Source organism: Podarcis raffonei, chromosome 7 (assembly GCF_027172205.1).
Source record: "Podarcis raffonei isolate rPodRaf1 chromosome 7, rPodRaf1.pri, whole genome shotgun sequence".
Classification (NCBI taxonomy): domain Eukaryota; kingdom Metazoa; phylum Chordata; class Lepidosauria; order Squamata; family Lacertidae; genus Podarcis; species Podarcis raffonei.
This window is the reverse complement of record NC_070608.1, coordinates 81261829-81284283: the sequence shown is the minus strand read 5'-3', so window position 1 is coordinate 81284283 and position 22455 is coordinate 81261829. Positions and strand designations below refer to the sequence as shown.

At 41.9% G+C, this 22455-nt stretch overlaps 1 protein-coding gene across 3 annotated transcripts in view; it reads left to right on the top strand.

Annotated features, from left to right (window-relative positions):
• Positions 1-22455, top strand: part of ELP2 (elongator acetyltransferase complex subunit 2) — a 42602-nt gene that overhangs the window by 1684 nt on the left and 18463 nt on the right. For 2 of the 3 annotated variants that reach the window (XR_008331625.1, XM_053397185.1), the window contains exons 3-14: positions 2033-2103; positions 5340-5496; positions 7051-7128; positions 8841-8905; positions 10719-10785; positions 12630-12773; positions 16100-16195; positions 17172-17272; positions 18183-18314; positions 19645-19794; positions 20428-20616; positions 21067-21136. Coding sequence is in view for 2 of the 3 variants with exons in the window: in XM_053397185.1 (XP_053253160.1) it covers positions 2033-2103; positions 5340-5496; positions 7051-7128; positions 8841-8905; positions 10719-10785; positions 12630-12773; positions 16100-16195; positions 17172-17272; positions 18183-18314; positions 19645-19794; positions 20428-20616; positions 21067-21136 (1320 nt within the window). In the remaining variant the exon portion in view is untranslated. The remainder of the gene's footprint in view (positions 1-2032; positions 2104-5339; positions 5497-7050; positions 7129-8840; positions 8906-10718; positions 10786-12629; positions 12774-16099; positions 16196-17171; positions 17273-18182; positions 18315-19644; positions 19795-20427; positions 20617-21066; positions 21137-22455) is intronic. The other variant, XM_053397186.1, reaches the window with a different exon arrangement.

The following is a 22455-nucleotide window of genomic DNA, read 5'->3' as shown; positions in this document are numbered from 1 at the left end:
GTGACAAACTATGGGTTGTGCTTTCCATGAAAGCCATGTTCAGAAACCACAGTGGTTAAAACCATAGTTGGCAGGTTTGGGCTTAAGAAGGAAGGCAGAGAATTGTTGTGTGCTAGAGAGATAAATGGGGAGCATGGAAGCTCAAGGGTCTTTCTTCACATAGCACCAAACCATCGTTTGGCATTGCTTCCGAACCAGCCCGGTGTGAGTAGCAACAGAGACTTTGTTCAGCTCACCTGTATTTTCCAAGACACAGAAGAGTTGGTTGTTAGAAAGTTGGTGAGGTGCATAATAAAAGGGAGATGATGTCCATTTAATAGTGGTCAGGGGCTATGGTCAGGCTACATGGGAAGTCCCCCAGGACTTCTGGGCCAGCAGTTGCCTCTCTTTTCCACACACACACACACACACACACACACACACTCTATATGTGTGTGTGTGTATACACACACACACACACACACACACACAACTTTAACTTGGCCATCAAATGTTTTATATTATTCTTGTAATTAATATGTTTGGGGATGCAGTTAATTTATTTGTGAAATAATACATGGCAATGGGAAGCATGAAGGGGATAAAAGGAAAAGCTGTTGTGCCCTTGGTTACACAAGTCAGGGTGCAAAGAGCATCAACAGGCTTGGCCCACCAGGCTTGGACCCACCAGGTGGGATATTTGACTCTTCCTGCTCCTCCTTTGAACAGTGGAGTCCTGTGCCTTATGAACCACAGTTTTTGAAACTCCATTTCAAATGTGACTTATTTTATGTCACGGAGGATATGTGAGAAGTGCAAGTCCAATACTTTATTAGATACAAAGAAATAGTTACATATTTCTTTGAATCCAGACCATAGATGTGCATTTTTTGCACTGTTAGGTAGCCAGAGGAATTACCTGGGTTATGACTGTGCTGTTGCACTGCCCTCTGGTGGACTTGTTCTAGATTTGAGGTTTATTCTTCCCCGTACTTTTTCAAGATACAGTAAACTGTACAGTAGAGGGCAAGGAGTCCAGCTGTCTGCTAGCATGGCCAGTGGTCTTTTATGTTATTTTATGTTATTTTAAATATCTTAAGCTCATGTAGTCCTAGGTGACCAAACAAAGTGAGTACTTTTGTGTGTTTTTTTAGGATTGTCTCTTGAGCATAGAGAAATAACAAGAGAATTTGAAACATGTTCAGGACACAATTCTGTATTTCAAGTTAAAACATCAGCTTAACCTGTGCACCCAGTTTTCAAGTTGAGGAGGAAAGGCACAAAGTATAATGTATAATGGTGCCTAAAGTGAGGCCTCTTTACCATTTTACAGTTCTAGTTCCGTTGTACATATTGCCATTTGCAAAACAAAAATGCAGCTTAAAAGAGTGCTAAATAGAGCTAAACACTCCTGAAATGAAAGAGGTTATTTAAAGATTATAGTCTTAAAAACATGAGGATCACTGTGAAAATGAAAAGATATGTACAGTGGTACCTCGGGTTACAGATGCTTCAGGTTACAGAGTCCGCTAACCCGGAAGTAGTACCTCGGGTTAAGAACTTTGCTTCAGGATGAGAACAGAAATTGCGTGGTGGCAGCAGCGGGAGGCCCCATTTGCTAAAGTGGTACCTCAGGTTAATAACAGTTTCAGGTTAAGAATGGACCTCCAGAACAAATTAAGTTCTTAACCCAAGGTACCACTGTATAATGTAAATGTAGGGAATTGAGAATTTACGATTACATGAGACCTGGCACTTGATGATAACCACAAATTCAGGTGAATTCCTGGTAAATAAAGGAGAGTCTGTTTGTAGAGTTGCAAGTGTCCCTACTTGCTCTTCTGTTGGAAAGATGGGACCTAGGAAGAAATTTAAACTATTATTACAGACGTCAGTGTGTGTGTGTATGTGTGCTTTTTAAAACTCTATTTGCAGATTTTGACCTTTGGGAAGAATTGCCACTGAAAGAAACCAAAAGTCATCTTGAATCAGAATTATTCAACTTTTCCCTTGTTCAACCTTTCTCTCCCTCTCCCCTCCTCTTCCTTCACAGCTTATGAAACAGAATTAATTTCTGGAGGGTCTGACAAACTACTTATTCTTTGGGAAACACAAAATGAGAAGGTATGTAGAGCGATTGTGATATGTGAGAATAAAACAATTGTAAGCATGATTTCCCCCCTTAAAAAATGAAAACTAGAACGACTTCTGAATCTTTCCATTATTGCCACTATTTATTGTACTAAGTAATTCTATACTGCTACAAATTCTTTGCTAGTAATCTGGATTCAAAATTTAAGAGCATCACAATGAAAGCAAACGAGATCTCTTCAAGGATCTGCCATTGTACGTGTTGTGTAGTACTTGGTGTAAAGGGGGGAAATCTGTACTAAGGCTGCAATACTATATTCACTTCCTAAGCAGTAAGGGTTACTGAGGACAGTGGGACTTGCTTCCAAGGAAACTTGCTTTGGATTGCACTGCAAACAAAACAGAATTCTGTGGCCTGTTTGCATTATGCATAATTGAACAAATGTGCTTGTATTATGTTACATTTTCTATGCATGCTGTCTTTTGGAAGACTGGAAGGTATATCAATTCTGGAAGCCCATCCCACTGAAAATCGTATTTAGTTATCTCTCTGGATTCTTAGGTTTTGTCATCCATTGTCTACAGTACACACTTAAATGCTTATATTTGCTAAATTAAGGCCTGCAAACATATGTTTACTAAAATGATACCAGAGATTCCGAGGAAGCTGAATTTTGCAGTCAATGGCATATTTTGTGCTTAACAAGGAAACTCAGAAATACACTGCCCTAGCAGAGAAGAAATTGTGGTTATTTAGGCGTGATACATGCCTAGTACTTGGCCTTAATGCCACAGTTCTGTTTAACTCAGGGGCCTGGTTCACATGCCAATTAAACCATAGTTTAAAATAAATTATGGCTTGACATAAACGAGCCACACATGCTGCTTAAAAAGTTTCTGCAGTGCTCCTCCTCTGCTTCTGCCACACTGCAGGCAAAACAAGCTGGAGTCTGGCTTGCCCTCTTGTCCAAACAAAGGCTTTAAGGCTGATAGGGCTACTAGGGAGGATTATGGAGGAGGATTTGCTGGGCTCACTCATCTCTGTGCTCCTGACTGACTGCGGAAAAACACCAGTGAGCATCTTTGAGCAAAAGGGCTGCAGCAGCAGTGCTCTTTAAATAGTGATTTCTGGGTTGGAAGTCAGGCAGTGAGCTGCAGCTGGTGTTTCTTTCCTCATCCTCTGCCCACTTCTGCCAAGCCTGAGGTCTTACATCATCTTGTAAGAAAAGATTTGCTCCCGTCCTGTTTACTGTATCATATTTAATTACACACACTTCACAAATTCACCAGTTCGATTTGACCTGTCTTTTCAAGTTTTGCACCTGCTACAGACTGGACAATTAGTGCCACCCAGAAATACTTAAGGCTGAGAATGTATATCAGATGTTGCTGGACTATAATTCCCATCAGCCCTAGTAAGTATGGCCAGTGGCCAGGGATGATGGGAGTTGTAGTTCAACAACATCTGGAGATCCAAAGGTTCTAATTTCTATCATGATATACCAATGCTACGTTTTGACCCAACACAAATTTGCAATACCTGTGGTGTTCTTTTTCTTTATAATGAGATAATTCCTTCTTCTCTCCTGAACCAGAGAGAGCCAGTGTGGTGTAGTGGTTAAGAGCGGTGGACTCGTAATCTGGGGAACCGGGTTTGCTTCCCCGCTCCTCCACATGCAGCTGCTGGGTGACCTTGGGCTAGTCATACTTCTTTGAAGTCTCTCAGCCCGACTCACCTTACAGAGTGTTTGTTGTGGGGGAGGAAGGGAAAGGAGAATGTTAGCCGCTTTGAGACTCCTTCGGGTAGTGATAAAGCGGGATATAAAATCCAAACTCCTCCTCTTCTTCTTCTCTTCTTGAGCCTAGTACCTGATATAGCAAAGAAGACATACAGTATTACAATGTTACTTCATTGTGAATGAGATTTCCTTTGTCACTATAATTTACCTATATAAAGAAAGAAAAAATAGCTTTTCATGACAACATAGAATAAGAAACCAGTGATATTACAAGAGGGCTTGAGAGAGTTTCTATCCAGCCATATATCACCATGGATCACCTGTCTGATGGAAGTGCACATCTCAGTGACGTTCAGTCTTGGTTCTCTGTAACAGTGAGGGGTGAGGAATAATCAAGGTTGCATCCACATGAGTCTTATTTCTTTGTAGTAGACAACAAACCTAACTTTTGATCTACCAGGCCTGATAAATTCCTTTGCCGAAATGCAGGAATTCTTTGTGAGCAAACAAATTGCTGGGATGCTTCCTTGCAAATCTGAAGGCAGTGAGGTCAAATCTCTTCCACAACCATGAATGTTCTTGTGACAGTAGCTTGAATATGAAATGGCACCCCAAAGTCTTTCTCTTTCCACTATCTTGAGCCGATCTACAGACTGAAGGAGGCAATGTGCTGGCAGTGGACGTAAATACCTCATTAATGAGGTACCACCTTGCCTGGAATAGCACCTAGAAGTAGATCCCTAATCGGAAATACTATTAGGATGAGTTGTAAGCTGTGCCTGCTGTTTTGAGGATATATTCCAGGAAAACGGCTGGTATGTCCACAATCCCAGTGATTGCAAAGCACTTCATGTACTTAACTGTAAAAGTGTTATGTGTTATTAGCTGGTGAAACAGAAGGCTAAGTGAACTGGTATAGTCAAGTGCTTATCGTTTTTTAAATTGAGATTAGACTCTCTCATAAAAAGAAATGCTTAAACTAAATGGAACCTGGAAGACTCCACAGAAAACAAATAGGATTTGCCCTGTGCTATACATGAGATGAAATTAAATGACCCTTCTGATAGCATTTGGAATAAAATTATTTTAATCAATATTACCCTTCAGTTGTTTTCTATTCTGCCTGAATGCTTTTCCGTTGTGTTCAATTTAGTTTAAACCTTAATTATTACTATTTTTATCATATACCAAGCCATTTAAAGTAGATTTAGAAAATGGATGGAAAAACCCAGTGATGTTGCTTTTTGTGAACTTAACAGAGTTCTAATTTTTATTAGAACACAGAACAGTGTAGATTACAAATAGAATGTTGTATAAAGTGCATATTTTCTAATGCCCTGGACAAAAACGAGAGCAATGTAATTTGCTTACCAGTGTCCTCAACTAAAGCTTTTGTATTTCACTTCCGTTACAGTTTTTAGCACTTCCGTAGTTGGACAGTTCTGAAAACTGCACACTTTGCATGGCAGCTTGATTTGGACTTCAAGGTTCTTGTCCTTCCTTTGTGTAATCTTATAATGTTCTGTTTAGCTTGTGAACTGCACTCGTCTTGAAGGCCACTCTGAAGCAGTTTGCTCTTTGGATGCTGTCTACATGAGGAATGAGTCTACAGGAGACTTAAATATACTTTTAGCTTCTGCGGCTTCTGACTCTACTGTGCGAATCTGGTCCAAACAAGGAACAGAAGGTAACTTTCTCCATTGTGCTTTGTAAACAGATTCTTTCAAGAAGTCACATTCATGTAGCAAAGTTTAGTGATATGTATCCATATCTTTAGGAGAATCTGGATTTCTTCCAGTTGGAATACACTGGTTTTGAAAAGCCACCAGTTGGCTAGCTAGCAAAAATACATTTTTTAAAAACAGTTTTTGGTGTGTCTATTTTCTTTTTGTAAAGCTAGCTGGGAATATAACTGAAGAGTGATATAAAAACAGCAGAAAAATAGCAGAAAGGTGGCAGTCCAGTGGATAGTCAAAGTTAGGAAAGTATTCAGGATATGTTAGAACAGAAGTTCTCAGTTATAATTAGGCAAGCTGAACAAACACAAATCATAGTCATACTTTCATCAACTTGGAGGGCCAATTAATGTTGTACAGATTCCTGGGGGTATAGGTCTGTAAATGATTATTAGCCATGATAGCTAATAGAAACAATATACCTTTAAGTGCTAGAGATTGAGGATAAGCCATAGAGGATGGCAATTACTTTTGTGCTGTACCTGTGAGCTTCCAAGGCATCTGGGTAGCTGTTATTGAAATGGAATCCTGGACCCATAGCCTGAACAACAACAAAAAACCCAGATCCCTCCTGGAGCCCTATTTGTGTGTGTGCACCTCCATACATTAATGCCCCACTTCAGGCAGGTCAAGTTAGGAGTCATGGCTGGTATGTGCATCAGCATCTAGGAGAGAGGCTAGCTTGTATATTCTAGAGAGCCTCTTCAAGCATTCAGGACACTCAATATTGAACACCTGAATAAGGCTCAGACCTTAAGTACTTTCGATACCTGATGTTATCGACATTCATCCGTCCTGGGTGACAATGGAAGAGTGTGCCTTTGGGGGTGTCAAACGATTGGAAAGTTACAGTGCCTGCTGTCGCTGTAAAGGCAGATATGGGAGAGACATGTTTTGTTGCAGCTGGGGGAGATGAAGGTGTCCGGTTGTGCTGCTGCAGATGCACCATGGCATTTCTTCCCGCTGTGCTCCTCCTAGCAGTCATTCCTCCTCTAGTCACTGCTGTGGGTCCATGACCTGACTGTCTGTCTCCAGGCACTGTAGTTATCTGCAAGCGATTCCCACAAGCTATACATCTTGACAAAGAAGGGGCAAAGGTGATAGCTATGTTGTGTTATACCGAACCTTTATGTCACTTGCCTTGCTACTTGCCACAATGCATGAGCCCTTAGAATTGTTTCCTATAATATGGGAAGTAGAGGAATTTTGACCCCTGAGATGAGGAACCACCTCTCAATGTGCCAAGGTCAGTGTGAATTTAAAGAAGACATTGCCAAGTCGTTCTTTCATTCTGATCTACTGTAACCTCTCCTTATCAGTTTTTCTATACCTGAGTCAGTTTCTCTGTTGCATTTCTTTATGATGTATAATCCTTTAGGTTAATCTTGGGTGAGTTTTAATTCTTTGTAGCTGTAATTAGCAGCTTATCTCTTTGGTTCTACATTGGCTGTCTGTCATGTTGACTGCTGGTGTGCAAAACTATTCTTTCTCTCTCTCCCTCTCAGTTAAATGTCTTCAGACGCTGCTATTTGGAAATGGATTTGTTATGGATGTTTCTTTGTCCTTCTTGCCAGACAGCAACAGTAAGTGTGTCTGTGAAACTGTTTAATCATTTAGAGGGATGCTTAACTGGTGTCTTAAGCATTTTAGTCAATGTAGTTGATGGATGGCAGCAAATTTCAAAAACTGACTCAAACATTTTGTTTTAAAGTATATTTCAAAAGTGCAGTACTGGGCTCCTAATATCTGCTCCTGTGAGTTCCCATTTCCACACCCACCCACACCAGTGTGACTTGACACTAATTTGACTTCAGTACTCATGTTGCTCAATATGTTTAGAGGAATTTTTTCCTTTCTTGTGTGGCCACATTTATTGGTAAATGTATCAAACGAGACAGTGAATGATACTTTTCCACTTTCACCTTTCTATTCAGAGAATAAATGCAAACAATAATTGCATAGTCGGTCATCTGAGCTGTGGGTCTATCCCTAAACGCTGAATATCCTCCCTCCGTTTGTCTTCACCTTCCTCCCTTCTCTCTGTTGTCTCCCATGTGTTGAATGTTAGGTTGCAAGTGCCTTGGGACAGGCCCCTGCCTTTTTGGTTACTACTCTGCTAAAGCACCATGCACATTAATGGTGTTATGGTAACAAAACAATTTATTGCTTGGTGTGTCTTTAAATGATGGCCTCTCAGCGATGCAGGAGTTTTAGGTTTGTGCACACCCCTCCCTTACCTCGTCACTGCTGGGTGGAAGGATGGAACGGAGAGGAGGGATATCTGCTCCAGATGTTGTGTGTTTTATTGGAAAACGGTACCTCCTTTATGGTTGCAACCAAGTATCCCCATGTTTGCTGCAAATGGATTGTGGTGCAGGGTCTGGGAGACAGTCCATTCAAATAAATTCAGCTCATCTGGATGCTTGTGATTGTATCCACCATGCCTGATGCCAAAATCAATACTGACTTTTGGGATTACCAGAATTATGTGTTTTAAAGTTCCCTTTGACCCAAGTCTTTAGTAGCGAATGTCTGCTTCTAAGTTCTATTGTATTTATAAGTCAATATCTATACATTATCCTTTTTGGGAAAATACCTATGAAATTAACTCTTTGCAGATGAGCAGGTAATTGCTAAAGTGGAAGTGAATATGTTGGGAAGTTATTGGTGTTGTGTCAGGATCAATTCCATTCACCTGTTGTATTAAAGTACCTTTTAGTACTGGGATTATGTGGGTTGCATGCATATATAAAACAGTGATTCTGTTCGTAGGAGTTGGATTTCCAAAACACTGGAATGATGCATAGACAATCCTGAGATATTCATCCCAGACTCAGCATGTGTTTCATGGTGCTGTTTATGGAGATCCAGAAAGCCATCCTCTGCCTTAGGGTAAATAGATACATTAGTGCAGGAGCATAATATAGGAAGGCAGAAAAAATTTGGAATTTGACTTTTAGCAGAGTGGAGAGCAACATAATTCCTTCTTTTTGAAATTTGTGAAATTATAACTACTCCAGCACTGGATATTCTACAGATTATGAGGTTTTTTTATAGTCCTGGAACTGTGTAACACACCCACAGAAGTAAGTCCCAGAGCATTCAAGGTGTGCTGGCTTCCTGGTACTTTGGGCATAGGATTGCAGCCTTAGGCTCCTTCTCTCCCTCCTTCCCTCTTTCTCGCTCTCTTCTTCCTTTAGTAAATGTGGTATACTCCCTTGTGTCCATTTTATTTTTCTGTTTAAAATAATAATAATGAAACAGCAGGTTTCGACTGACTGCTTTGCCATTTCAGTACCGGTACTGGCTTGCGGTGGGGATGACTGCAAAATTCATTTATATGTGCAGCAGGATGGACAGGTAACTATTGCTTCTGTCTCCTATCCCATGAATAGTATGTCATTTTTTGGGTGTTTTGTTGTGACTGTGATTTTGTGGGGAGAAAATGAAGGTAGGAAAAATGAAGTTGAATACAGTGGTGCCTCGCAAGACGAAAAGAATCCGTTCCGCGAGTCTCTTCGTCTTGCGGTTTTTTCGTCTTGCGAAGCAAGCCCATTAGCGGCTTAGCGGATTAGCGCTATTAGCGGCTTAGCGGGCTTAGCGGATCAGCTGATAAGCGGCTTAGCGGATCAGCTGATAAGCGGCTTAGCGGATCAGCTGTTAAGCGGCTTAGCGGCTTGGGAAAAAGGGGGGGAAAGGAAAAAAACCCCGCAGGAACTCGCAAGACATTTTCGTCTTGCGAAGCAAGCCCATAGGAAATTCGTTTTGCGAAGCACCTCCAAAACGGAAAACCCTTTCGTCTAGCGGGTTTTCCGTCTTGCAAGGCATTCGTCTTGCGGGGCACCACTGTACATGGGAGAAGTGTTTACAAATATTGCTGTGGTGTGCCTTTATATTGAATTTTCAAAATGTCTTTTAATTTGTTTATATCCCATTATATCCCATTCTATTAGGAGGATTTTGAGCTTAGACAAATAATGTGTTTTGGGTTTAGTTGTGTTAATTGACATCAATGCTAGCATTCCTCATAGACAGGTTGTGTGTGTGGAATTGTTCAGCATGCCTGCCAACTCATGGTGACCGATGTGCTTATTTATTCCAATTAGTTATATACCACCCTTCATTGAATTTGGCTTCAGTGTGGTTTACAGAATTAAAAATATCAAAATGCCTTCAAAAATACTTTTAAATGTTAAACAGTGCAACCCTATACACATTTACTCAGAAGTAAGTCCCAATGAGTTAAATAACGTTTAAAGGTAAAGGTACCCCTGACCGTTGGGTCCAGTCGCGGACGACTCTGGGGTTGCAGCACTCATCTCGCTCAATAGGCCGAGGGAGCTGGTGTTTGTCCGCAGGCAGCTTCCGGGTCATGTGGCCAGCATGACTAAGTCGCTTCTGGCGAAACCAGAGCAGCGCACAGAAACACCATATACCTTCCCGCCAGAGCGGTACCTATTTATCTACTTGCACTTTGCCGTGCTTTCAAACTGCTAGGTGGGCAGGAGCTGGGACCCCGTCAGGAGCTCACCCCATTGCAGGGATTTGAACTGCCGACCTTCTGATCGGCAAGCCCTAGGCTCAGTGGTTTAGACTACAGCGCCACCCTTCTCAAAGTTTACTTCCAGGTAAATGAGTATAAGATAGCAAGCTTTAAAAGCCTGCAGGTTTGCCTGGCACTTGAAAGAACGCAACCTTGCTGGGGAAAGGCATCCTACAAGTTCAAAATGGTCCTCTTTGTGATTGTCTCCTGCTTCATCTTAAATGAAGAGGGAACAGAGAGAAAACCCGCAGCTAACAATCTGAGAAGGTACTCCTTCAGGTCCCCAAATCACTTTGAATCAAATTTGGATTGGAGAGGCTGCCATTGGAGCTATCTCAAATAAGCTCTGCCCGTCAGAATCTGGGCCGCTACATTCTGTACCAGCTGAAGCTTCTGAATAATCTTCAAATTAAGCCCGATGTATAATGCATTACAGTAATCCATTCGAGAGAGGTTACCAGGGCATGGCTGACTCTGACCTCGCCGGTGAACCAGCTGAGGCTGCCAAAAGGCACCCTGTGCTGTTTGAGCTCATAGCAACAAAGCTGAATCCAGGAGAACCCTCAGGCTGTAATGCGGAGCATCAAAATACAGATATTTGTGCTACATAAGGATACTGGTTTGTTTCAGTTTCAGAAGACTTTGCTGCTCCATGGCCATGAAGACTGGATAAGAGGGATTGAATGGGCAGTTTGCGGTAGGTAGGGCATGCAGCAAGGCATTTTTAATAATCTAATGTGCCATATAGAGCAAGATTACTAGGAAAAGCCAAGCATCTGAGATGGTTTTAATCCCCCTTTCATATATGCAAACATAGTATTTGAGACCCAGCGGGACAGCGTGCAGAAACAAGTAGGATGGCAGAACTTGATAACGAGAGTGCTGTAATTTTTAACACTATAGTTAGATGTTTATTTTTATAATTCCACTGGCATGAATTTTCTTCTCCACATTTTGAAGGCGACGTTGCTAATAGGGAAAGATAATTTCAGAGGATTCGACTATATAATGTAATAGGCAAGTGTTCCATTTGGGTTAATGTAGTAATGGAATTGCCCTTTCAGTCTGGAGTAGCCTGCTTCCTAGATTTCAGCCTTGTTGAAACAAAGAGGGACAATTGTGTTTTCCAATGCAGGTGCTTGGCCTAGAAGAATCAAGGCCACAACACTTGCATCTTATAAATGAGGTTCTAGGGCAGGGTTCAGCAAACTACGGCCCGTGGGCCAGATACGGCCTAAGGGGGTCGTTAAACCGCCTGCTCGGTCAGTCCCTATGAGGAGCTATACTGGCGTGCTGCGCTGGTTGTGCCGCATGGGCACTGACTTCCGGGACGCAGCCACGGCTTCCTATTGGCTGCAGGAAATTCCTGCAGCCAATAGGAAGCTGCAGATGCCTCCCCACCCCCCTGCCATGGCTCCGAAAGCCAGAGGGGAAAGCGGGGATTCTATGCCCACTTCTACACTCTCCAGTTTTTCTGCTCCCGTGGAATCTCGAGAGAAGAGCACACCAAGAACTCAGGCCAATGTAAGTTTCAATAGTGGGAGTGGTCCTACTCGCAAATCAATAGTCAATAGCAACAAAAACTAATCCATTCAAAAGTATGTATTCTGACAAGGATCACAAACTGAAATAGAGATTACAAATTCTAACAGAGATTACAAACTCTAACTCATAAAAATATGTATAGCACAATAATTCATTACAGAATTAGAGATAAGAGTTTATGAGTGGAGATAAGTTCATATTAGTCCATATTCGTCGTGGAGGTCTTAGTTTCAATCATTGAGCAGAAATCAGAAGTCAATTCTGGATTAGAAACCAGGACAGGGCCCTGTTTTGATGTATTCACCCTCATCAGCTGGAAGTATCAAATATTACATAAAAATACATTTAAATTCTAAGTTAGCATAAATTATAATTTATAAAACAGTATTATATAACATTTGGTTCCTTACCTAATTTTTAAAGGGTTGTGTAAGTTTGAAGACTTTCGGATAAATATATCCTGTTATTTTCTACGTTTCTCAAGGATAACAACTGAAAAAGTCAATATTAATAATAGTTACATGTGTTGGATCAAATTAAAAACCTCTAAGGCAGCATATAATCATATGATTCCTCCACCCCTGTGGAATCTTAGCATGTATGTAACCTTGCCCATAACTTACAGCTTTGCTCTGTGTAGTACATGTTAGAAATAGAGAATCTTAGAAGATACTGAATCCCACCCTGAGAAACCACGTAGCACTATCTTTCCACAAACAGATGATTTTGCCAAACTATCCCAACCTAGATTCAGGTAGGTATTCCAAGCTACAGAACTTTCCTTAGATTATGTGAGGCATTTCTTTAGTATTGTAGCTAATATGACAGTGTGATGTTCATCCCTTTCCACACTGAATGGTGCTGACATGCGCTACAGCAAAGTATTTTATTTTGGTATTCGTTAGCAACTTGCTCATGGCAATACTGATTTCCCTGGGCAATGAACTTCCCATCTTTAAAATCTTCCTGCTTTTCATTTATTTAATTTTGCAAAAGACGGAGATCTCTTCTTGTCAAGCTGTTCCCAGGATTGTCTGATACGGATCTGGAAGATGCATGCAACTTCATTGCTTGTGGAAGCCCAAGATGAGGAAACTATAAGGCTAAAGGAGAACATTTTCACCGTGAAAAATGACAATGGTGAGTCTGTACTTTATGAATAGCTGTTGCTTTTTCTGAGGCAATATGCAATTGTTGTCAGTAGGGTTAAATGAAAGTGTTGAAGCTGAGGTTTGCCATTTCTTTATTTTATGTTTAATTTTGACAAAATGATAATAAATAAGAATAAAAATGTGCACCCCACCCACAAGACCATTCCATTTTCAATATCCAATCTCCCAAAATTTCAACACCTCTTGCGATAGTTTGACCCCTTCCCATTTTAACAGTACAAATTCTACAAATACCTTCCATATCTCCTCAAAATCATTTCTCCTACATATTCCCCATCTTACCTTAATAGCACATGTTAATTTATCATTAATAGCTATATCCAACACCTCTTTATATTCATCTTGCTCCTTCCACTTCCTTTTTAAAAAATACCGTATTTTTTGCACCATAACACTCACTTTTTTCCTCCTAGAAAGTAAGGGGAAATGTCTGTGCGTGTTATGGAGCGAATGCCTATGGATGGCGGGGGGATCTGCTGCAGTTGTGAGCAGAGGATCCATGGTTCCCCTTCCTTCCCTCCTCCGTGGCTCGCTTTGAAACAGCAAAGTGGGAGAAGAGCCGCTGAGTGGGGAGGAGAGAGGGACAGAGAGCCTGCTTCTTTAAAGGAGCAAAGCGGGAGAGGAGAGGAGTCTTCTCCCCTTAAACCCCTCTTCTGCATTATTAGCAGCATCCTTCTCCACACACCCCATGCGTGCTCCTTGTCCCCTTAAACCCCTCTCCTGCATTATTAGCAGCATCCTTCTCCACACACCCCATGCGTGCTCCTTGTCCCTTGAGTGCTTTTCCTTCCCTCCCCACTTAAAACGTGGTTACAAAGCATGGATCCACATGGATCCTCAGGATTTTTGCATTGGGCTACTCCAAACTCACTGTCAGATCACATGTCTGTAGCCACAGCATGAACCACAAAAATCATACATCCACTATTTTGTTTAGAATATTTTTTTCTTGTTTTCCTCCTCTAAAAACTATGTGCGTGTTATGGTCAGGTGCGTGTTATAGAGTGAAAAATACGGTATATACTTTATTGGTTTTAAAAACTGTGTAACGTAAGTAATCAACATTAAACAAAAAGAAAAATAAACAATCATTCCATAGTTGGTGCTTGTTGTATGTAACAATTTGTAGTTGGATTCACCATGACCTCCGGTCGCCCCATTGTGGTTCCCAGATTACATTCTTCATCTGCGCACTAAACTTTGTCTCCTCTCGGTTGTTTCAATTGCATTTTGTAAGATTCTTCTATTACACGCAGAAAGTCAATTCAGACCTGCCAACAGATTTATATTTTTGCAATGTTCTTTTAAATAAACTCCGTATATATCTACTTCCTAGCTATAACAAGTTGTGCAGCTGTCAATAAATCTGTGAGCAAGTCCTTCATAGCCTGCGAACCTTCCACCCCCTCATAAATTGATAATAATGCTACCTCTGGACTTTTGGTCAGCTTTAACCCAGCGATTTCTGATATCCCCCCTTAACACCCTTTGCCAAATTTCTTTTACATATTTACACCTCCACCACATGTGGACATAAGTCCTGGTTTGCCATTCTTGAGTTTCAAATTCTCCTTTCCTGAGAATAATTCACTGAACTCATGCTGTATGACTATACTAGCCAAAGGGCCAAGAGAGATGTGGCGTTTCTGCGTGCTTTGTTTCAGCTGACCTCATAAACTTCAGGCCACTCCTGTTACATCATCCGTTCCTATTCCTGGGCAGGGATTTAACCTTTCCTACTCCATAGCCAGGGGACGCAGGTGGCGCTGTGGGTAAAAGCCTCAGCACCTAGGACTTGCCGATCGAAAGGTCGGCGGTTTGAATCCCCGCGGCGGGGTGCGCTCCCGTCGCTCGGTCCCAGCGCCTGCCAACCTAGCAGTTCGAAAGCACCCCCGGGTGCAAGTAGATAAATAGGGACCGCTTACTAGCGGGAAGGTAAACGGCGTTCCGTGTGCTGCGCTGGCTCGCCAGATGCAGCTTTGTCACGCTGGCCACGTGACCCGGAAGTGTCTTCGGACAGTGCTGGCTCCCGGCCTATAGAGTGAGATGAGCGCACAACCCTAGAGTCTGTTAAGACTGGCCCGTACGGGCAGGGGTACCTTTACCTTTTACTGCATAGCCAAGTCAGCAGTAGAGTACAGAAATTGCACAGAGAAATATATTGCATCAGCTCACCCTAGTGAGACATATTTGTGAATGGAAACAAGTTTGTTTGCACATATCTCCATTATCAATAGGAGGCTACATTTTGTGTATGTTTGAGAGGCGTACCTGCATTCAGAACCCAGGATTTGCAGATGTGATGCTGTACCACCCTATCTGACTTCCCAAACAAACTTCTGAAGGTGCTCAGGGACATGTGAAGTCGTACTTAGGCTTTCACATTTTGTTGTGGCATCTATTTGTTGTGCCAACTATCCACACTATGGCTGGGTGCTTCTTGACAGTTTGTTAGCATAACTCCATAAAGGTAAAGGTAAAAGGACCCCTGACCATTAGGTCCAGTCGCAGACGACTCTGGGGTTGCGGCGCTCATCTTGCTTTATTGGCCAAGGGAGCCGGCATACCGCTTCCGGGTCATGTGGCCAGCATGACTAAGACGCTTCTGGCGAACCAGAGCAGCGCATGGAAATGCTGTTTACCTTCCCGCTGGAGCAGTACCTATTTATCTACTTGCACTTTTGATGTGCTTTCGAACTGCTAGGTTGGCAGGAACAGGGACCGATCAACGGGAGCTCACCCCGTCGCGGGGATTCGAACCGCCAACCTTCTGATCGGCAAGCCCTAGGCTCTGTGGTTTAACCCACAGCACCACCCGCGTGCCTATAGCATAACTCCATACTGTCCTTGCTTTTCTATGCAAAACTGTAGTTTGTTTGCTATACTTCTAAACCATCCTTCCTCCCATGAGATCCCAGGGTGGTGTGCAAATAACACACACACACACACACACACACACACACACACACACACACACACACACACAATGCACACAAAGTAACATTCTGTTTGAAACAGCTGAAACCATTGGAAAGCAGCTAAAAGAGACAAATAAGATAAGGTTTGAGAAGAACCCCTGCAGTATGCAAGACTCACATCAATGACAGGAACGGAATGGTCCAGGTTTTGTTATTTGCATCTAACGGATTTCAGGGAATGTAGTGGAGTTACTTTGTGAATTTACCTTATGGGGATGTTAGCTGGTTTCATACACCAGTAATCTTGACTATGTCCTTGGTTCTTTTATAGATATAAGCTTTGAAGATTTTTATTATCTTTTTTGCTCTGTGGTAGGTTCAGATGCATCTTTTGCTGTTACTCTGGACTCTGTGTTAGCTGGACATGAAAACTGGGTATATGCTGTTCATTGGCAGCCTTCCTTTCCCAAAGGTAAGAAGCATGTGAGCCGCAAATTGGGGGACAGCTAGACATGGCGAAGAACACTGGATTGCTGTGGGTAATGGAACACCCATAATGGCTTCTCCCATACCTTATCTCTGTGTTGTGCATTTTCCCATCCCAGTGTGGCAGCTGGTGATGTGGAGTAGAGGCTGGGAATTGCAGGAAATGATATTGATTCTGCCTGTAGCTCATTAACTTTTTCCTATAGTCCTGATTCTGCGTGGGTATGGATTTTGGTTATTCTGCACTGTCTGTCCTTAGGGTTGCTCCAACCCTAACATTGCCAGTTGCTGAATCATTGCAATAATTACAGTGACCACCAGCCTTTTCAGATCAAGGAGCCACTAACACTGACAAGGGGGCTCCTTTTTTCTTTGCCTTTTAAAATATGCATCCAGATTTGTCTTTCTCTCTTTCCCTTTTCTTCTATTGAAAATAGCAACATTCAGTGACATTTAGAATCACAAATGCTGATTCTTTTGGAAAATCGCCATTGCTTTGCTAGTGCAGCCTGCCTTAAGGTTCATCTCAACCTATGATTTACCACTTAATGTGTCACGAGTCCCCAGTTAACGACCAATGATTCACCAAGTGCTGCATTTCCAAATAGTGACTACACTTGGCACTTCTGGGTGTAATGTTTTCTCTTGTGATTGGAACTGAATTTGTGCAATTTGAAATGCATGGACCCAGAACCATCTGCAAACATTCCCTTTTAAAGCAGGGGCGGTAGACAATTACTACGGCACCTAGTATCCAACGTACAAGACTTTTGTCTCTGCAGCCTTCTTGGAATACTGTAAATTGCAACTACACGTTTCTCTCCTCTTCAGCCCAACACAGTTTGTTCTGCAGCATGCCTTTGTAGAATTATCTTACCTTTGCTATCCCAAATACAATATGTGAGACGCAAAAGAGCATGCTAGCATCTTCCACAAAGGTAAATTTTCTCCTTGCACTGTAGATGGCAGGATGGAACAGCCAATGAGGTTGTTGTCTGCTTCAATGGACAAAACTGTGATCCTCTGGGCTCCAGATCATGAATCCGGGGTGTGGTTGGAACAGGTAGGCATGTTTTATACGTTTTCCTATCTTGCTTTCCCTGCCCACCCCCCACCCCCCGCGGCTTTAGAAATTAAGTAAAGGGAGTATGAGGTCATATCCAAGCCTAAAAAGAATTCAAGTGGAAAGTATTATAATTGTAGCAGGCTGTTCCTTCAGTGGAAGAGTAAACAAGCAACATTCTGCTGGATTTAGAACCACAAAAACATGATTTTTAAAAGCAGCAAAGACTTCTGTGTGCATATGAGGGCAAGGAGGAGACTGTGCATGCAGCAAAGAGGCCACACACATTTGAAACCCGTCCAGCCTGTCTGCCTACACATGGATTTGAACTGAAACTTAAGTACTTGCCTTATCCTGGAAACTTGGTGTTTTTCTTTTTAATAAACCTTTGGCATCTCTGATGGCACAACCAGATGTTCCCAGCTTCTAGTACCCTACACCAGTACTTGGAGGTTCAATTTAGCTGTTATGGATAATAAATACTGATTTTTATGAATTTGTCTAAAAAAAGAATTTAAGCCAGCTAAGCCAATAATCATCATTTCACCTTGGAATGTTTTATTTTTATTGCAGACTGCCTGTGAACTCGGCAAATAAACATATCAAACAATTTTTAAAATTAAGATATATTGGTGATAAATATGGGTGGCAGGGTTTGAATCTATTTTTTCTGTGTTGTTTGTACATATAACAGGTGTGTGCCTAGACCCTGAACTAATGGTTTCTTAATTTTTTGAGATCAATAGCAATTAATGCTGCTGTAACTGCGTTCTTTTAACTTCTCTTTTGGGTGTAATTCTAAACTGTAGATGAAGTTTTGTTATTTTGTTTAGGATCAAGTCTTTAGCCATCAATGAGCAGATTGACTGGTGGCTGGCTCATGTATTTTGTGTTCAATTTTTCAAAAAAGGTCCGAGTAGGAGAAGTGGGTGGAAATACTCTGGGGTTTTTTGACTGTCACTTCAGCCCAGATGGCTCAATGATTCTTGCTCATGCTTTCCACGGAGCACTGCATCTTTGGAAACAGACTTCAGCAAACAAGGCAAGAGAATTTATTTATGTTGCTAGAGAGGAAAATGTTCACGGACTGTTGTTGTATAGTAAGACGTGGCTTTGTGCTCAAAAGATACACTAGATTGGATATCTATTCTGAACACCTCAGTTAATCTGAAGCAATGGTCTTCTTAATTTTATTTTTTTTTCTACCACAATTAGTAGCAAACAAGATTAAATCTGATGGGATCACTGGGGTGTGCCTTCTGGGCTCTGTGGGTAGTAAACAGTGTGTGTGTGTGTGTGTGTGTGTGTGTGTGTGTGTGTGTGTGTGTATATATATATATATATATATATATATATATATATATATATATGAATGATATATTGCTTTGTGCTGAGTCAGTCCATCTGGCCCACTCTGGTCTACCCCACAGCAGTATCTTTCCAAGATCTGTGAGACAGACAAACCTTTCTGTAGATGACAGGACCGAACCTGAGACCTTCTGCTTGCGAAATGCGCATGCCATTTCCAGGCTAGCTCTTAGTAGGTATGAGGTGGGTGGGTAAAATGCTATTGGAAGAGAGGATCACGTTGCCTTCAATATACGTAGCATTTTCAAATGTATGAAAACTCGGCCAAAGACCCCCTTCATTGTAACCAGCAAGGTATCCCTATGACCATGTCCTCATTTTATGTGGCTTGAATCCCATCCAAGTTCCTTGGTTCCTGTTTGTTTCCTCCTTACTTTTCTTGGCTTTTAAAAGCCCCCCCCCCCCCTATGTAGCATCAGAACAATTGGAAGGGGCAATATTTTATGGGATAAAAATAAATTGATGAGGTGTGTGTGTTATTATTCCCGACTCCCCGCCACTGTTTTTACAGCTCAGACTTCTGCTATGTGTTTGTGAATAGCATGCTAAAGTTCAAAAGGAACGTCCTTTTCTTGCTTTCTCAGAACAGTAGCTATATTGGTCTATTGTAAATATAACAATCCTTTGTATACTCATTTTAGAGTCACCCCATGTAACCTAGTGGGGTTTGCTTTTGAGTAGACCTAACATTGGGTATTCTAATTTGAGAGGGTCATTGTGAAAATTGAGGCAGGGCAGTTTTTCTTCTGGGCTAGTTAGTTAGACATTTGGCTCTGTCCATTATTGGTCTCCAAGGAAATGTGGTTCCCAACCTTGTAATACTTTACTCACATTCTTCATTGGACTATCAGCTGCTGTTAGTAGATCTGCTGACATCTCTCCCCTCCCCCCCCGGAGTTCTAATGCTTTTCTTTTTAGCTGTGTGAGTGCTTCATTTGTAGTGAGATCTCTATGTTTAACAGATGTTCACATGTTATATAATATTAGTGGTCTTGATTTAATAGAGAGAATGGGCTCCAGAAGTGGTTATTTCAGGGCATTTCGATGCCGTGCAAGATGTGATGTGGGATCCAGAAGGAGAATTCATCATCTCTGTTGGTTCTGACCAAACTACAAGAATCTTTGCTCCATGGAAAAGGGAGAACAAAACAGAGGTATTTATTTATTTAATCTTTTCTACAAGCTTGCAAAATCATCTGTAAGTCAATAGGTCACAAAATGTGAAACTTGAACAATGGCTCGTCTCCAATTTCTCAAAAACCATTTACACTGCACACTGATCTGCAGTTTGCTACTATGATATTACAATATTGCGGATCTCTAAAAATGTCCAGTTCTTGCACTAAAAGGAGCAGTTCAAAAATTATATCTTGCTTTTTGCAGACTTCCTGCTAATTGTGTCATTGTTTATGCAGCATCCCCTTGCTCTGTTCTGTTTCCTTTAGAGGAATAAAATATATTAAAGAGAAATTTAGAACCAGTAAGTGGAGGGAGTTAAGACTTAACTTTGGGGATACCTGTTCAACCTTGGCAGAGATGCTTTCCTGCAACCTTGATACAGCAATCTTTTCTCCATTGCTCATAAGTGCAAAGAGATCCCTAGCATTTCCAGTGAGGATTAAGTCGAGGGCAAGGATGCTGATTCTGGGGAATGGGCTGAATGTCCATTTTGAGCAAAATTGACTACTTAGAATGGACTGAGGCCAAATGTTCTCAATTCTTCAGTGCTTCTTTCCTATGGCTGACAATACCGGCACATACTTACATGTCAGTGGTCCCTTTACTAGGCATCATGGCATGAAATAGCAAGACCCCAGGTCCATGGATATGACATGCAGTGTTTAGCGATGACCGGCCGATTTCAATTTGTGTCTGGAGCAGATGAGAAGGTGCTTCGAGTATTTACTGCACCCAGGAATTTTATGGAAAACTTCAGCAGCATTTCTGGTATATCTCTGGAGGAACTAAAAAGTGGAGTAAGTGTGTATTTACTTTCTTTTAAAGTGTGTGAGCTTCCTAACTCTCTTACTGGAAATCCATTAACTGGAGATCTTCACTATGCGAATTGTTTACAGTCGAACTCCTTTGAGTCTTTGAGAAATACAGACTAAAAGACACGAGGCCTGGAACTACAGTAGTTGGCTCACAGGGGAGCCAAAATTGTGTTGGTACTTTCATCTATAAAGTTGAAGCATGCAGTTTTAAGTTTTAACAGTTTCGGATTGGTATTTTCCTAGTAATTGGAATATATTGGGCATTATGTATTACCAAGCTTGAGTTTTTACGTCATGAAAGGTCAGGCTGAAAGTACACTAAAGAAGGACCATCAAGAAATTTCAAAGCTTATATGAGTAACTCCCCCCACCCACCCAAGGAAAGCAAATATGCAGCTAACTTCTACATAACTTTTTCTTTTTTCTCTTTAGCAAATGATTGATCTTCCAGAAGGAGCTACTGTGCCAGCCTTGGGGCTGTCCAATAAGGCTGTCTTTCAAGGTAAGAGTTGTGCGTTGTCTGTGTGATTTGCAAATCATTCTCTATCTACACCTGTGTGTGTGTGTACACACACACACACACACACATATACACTCGTATGTGACTAATAAAATGTTTTGTGTTTGTGTGTGTGCTGTTTTTAATAAGATTTGTGTTGTTTAGATTGATGAGAGGGAGGCACTAGATGTCTGGTCCTTATTTAGCCTTGGCTTGAATTCTGGGAAGTTGCTAAGTCTAGCCTAGCCGTTTGGAGGAATTTGGAAACATTTCCTTTCTGGGATCAGATAGTAGCTGGTGGGAAAGGGTTTTAAGACATTGGAGACTAGTTGCTGCCATTCAGAGGACAAGGTAATATTGAGCTAGATGGACAAATATTCTGATAGGGTGTAAGGTAGCTTCAAAAAACCAGGAATTGGCTGGTTCTTGTCTCTAAAGAGATATTATGATTGAAGCTATTTTGTCAACAAAAACGACACTGGAAGAGCAGTCCTAACCTTTGTCCAGGCAGCAGTGGTCCAAGACAGAGTGGCATAGCCACTGTTGCTTCTGCAAGCCCACCACTCATGCCAGCGGGGGTAGAAGCTGGGGGGTGTATGGGGTGAGCAGGCAGAACACTGCACCGCTCTATGTTAGCCTGGAGTCAAGTAACTGTAGTTGGGCTGGCTCTGGATCCTAGGCTGGTTAGGCTCCCCTCTGTCTGCTCCTGGAATGCCCTATTTGGGGGGCTTTCAATGGGCTACCTCTGGCGGAAGTCCTCCTGGCTGTATGTTTGGTAAGATGAACGGGGAGGTGTGCCAGAGGTGTGACACGGCTGTCATTTTGTGACAAAGACTGGCGGAGCTGTTTTGGGCTGGGCAGAGGGAGCCCTCTGCTTCATCTTGTACAACAAACCGCCCCCCCTCCCATCATGGTGGATAGGGTTTTTAGATTGCAGTCCTTATCCTAGTATATCGCTTCTTTCTGTTAGGACATTTGTCAGTTACCCATTACTGTGATAAGCCTATTCATGGTCTGCTGTGTCATACCAGAATTCCTGAGCTGTTGTCCCTAAGTCCTTTCAAGAATTCATTTTATGCAGTTAAATTACTGCCCTGTTATTTCAATGCATTGCCCACCCTGCTGTTGGTGTCAAGATGGCAGGAGATGTGCCTGGATGTCTTGGGTGCTGTATGTTCCTATGTTGTTCAGATCTGGTAACATACGTTTCCCTGAAAACTTAATCGGATGCCACTGGTTAAAGTCTCCAAATGCCACGCTTCATGGCTCACTTGATGGCTGGGTAAAACTATTCAATAGAGTGTATATTTTAAGCTTTCCCT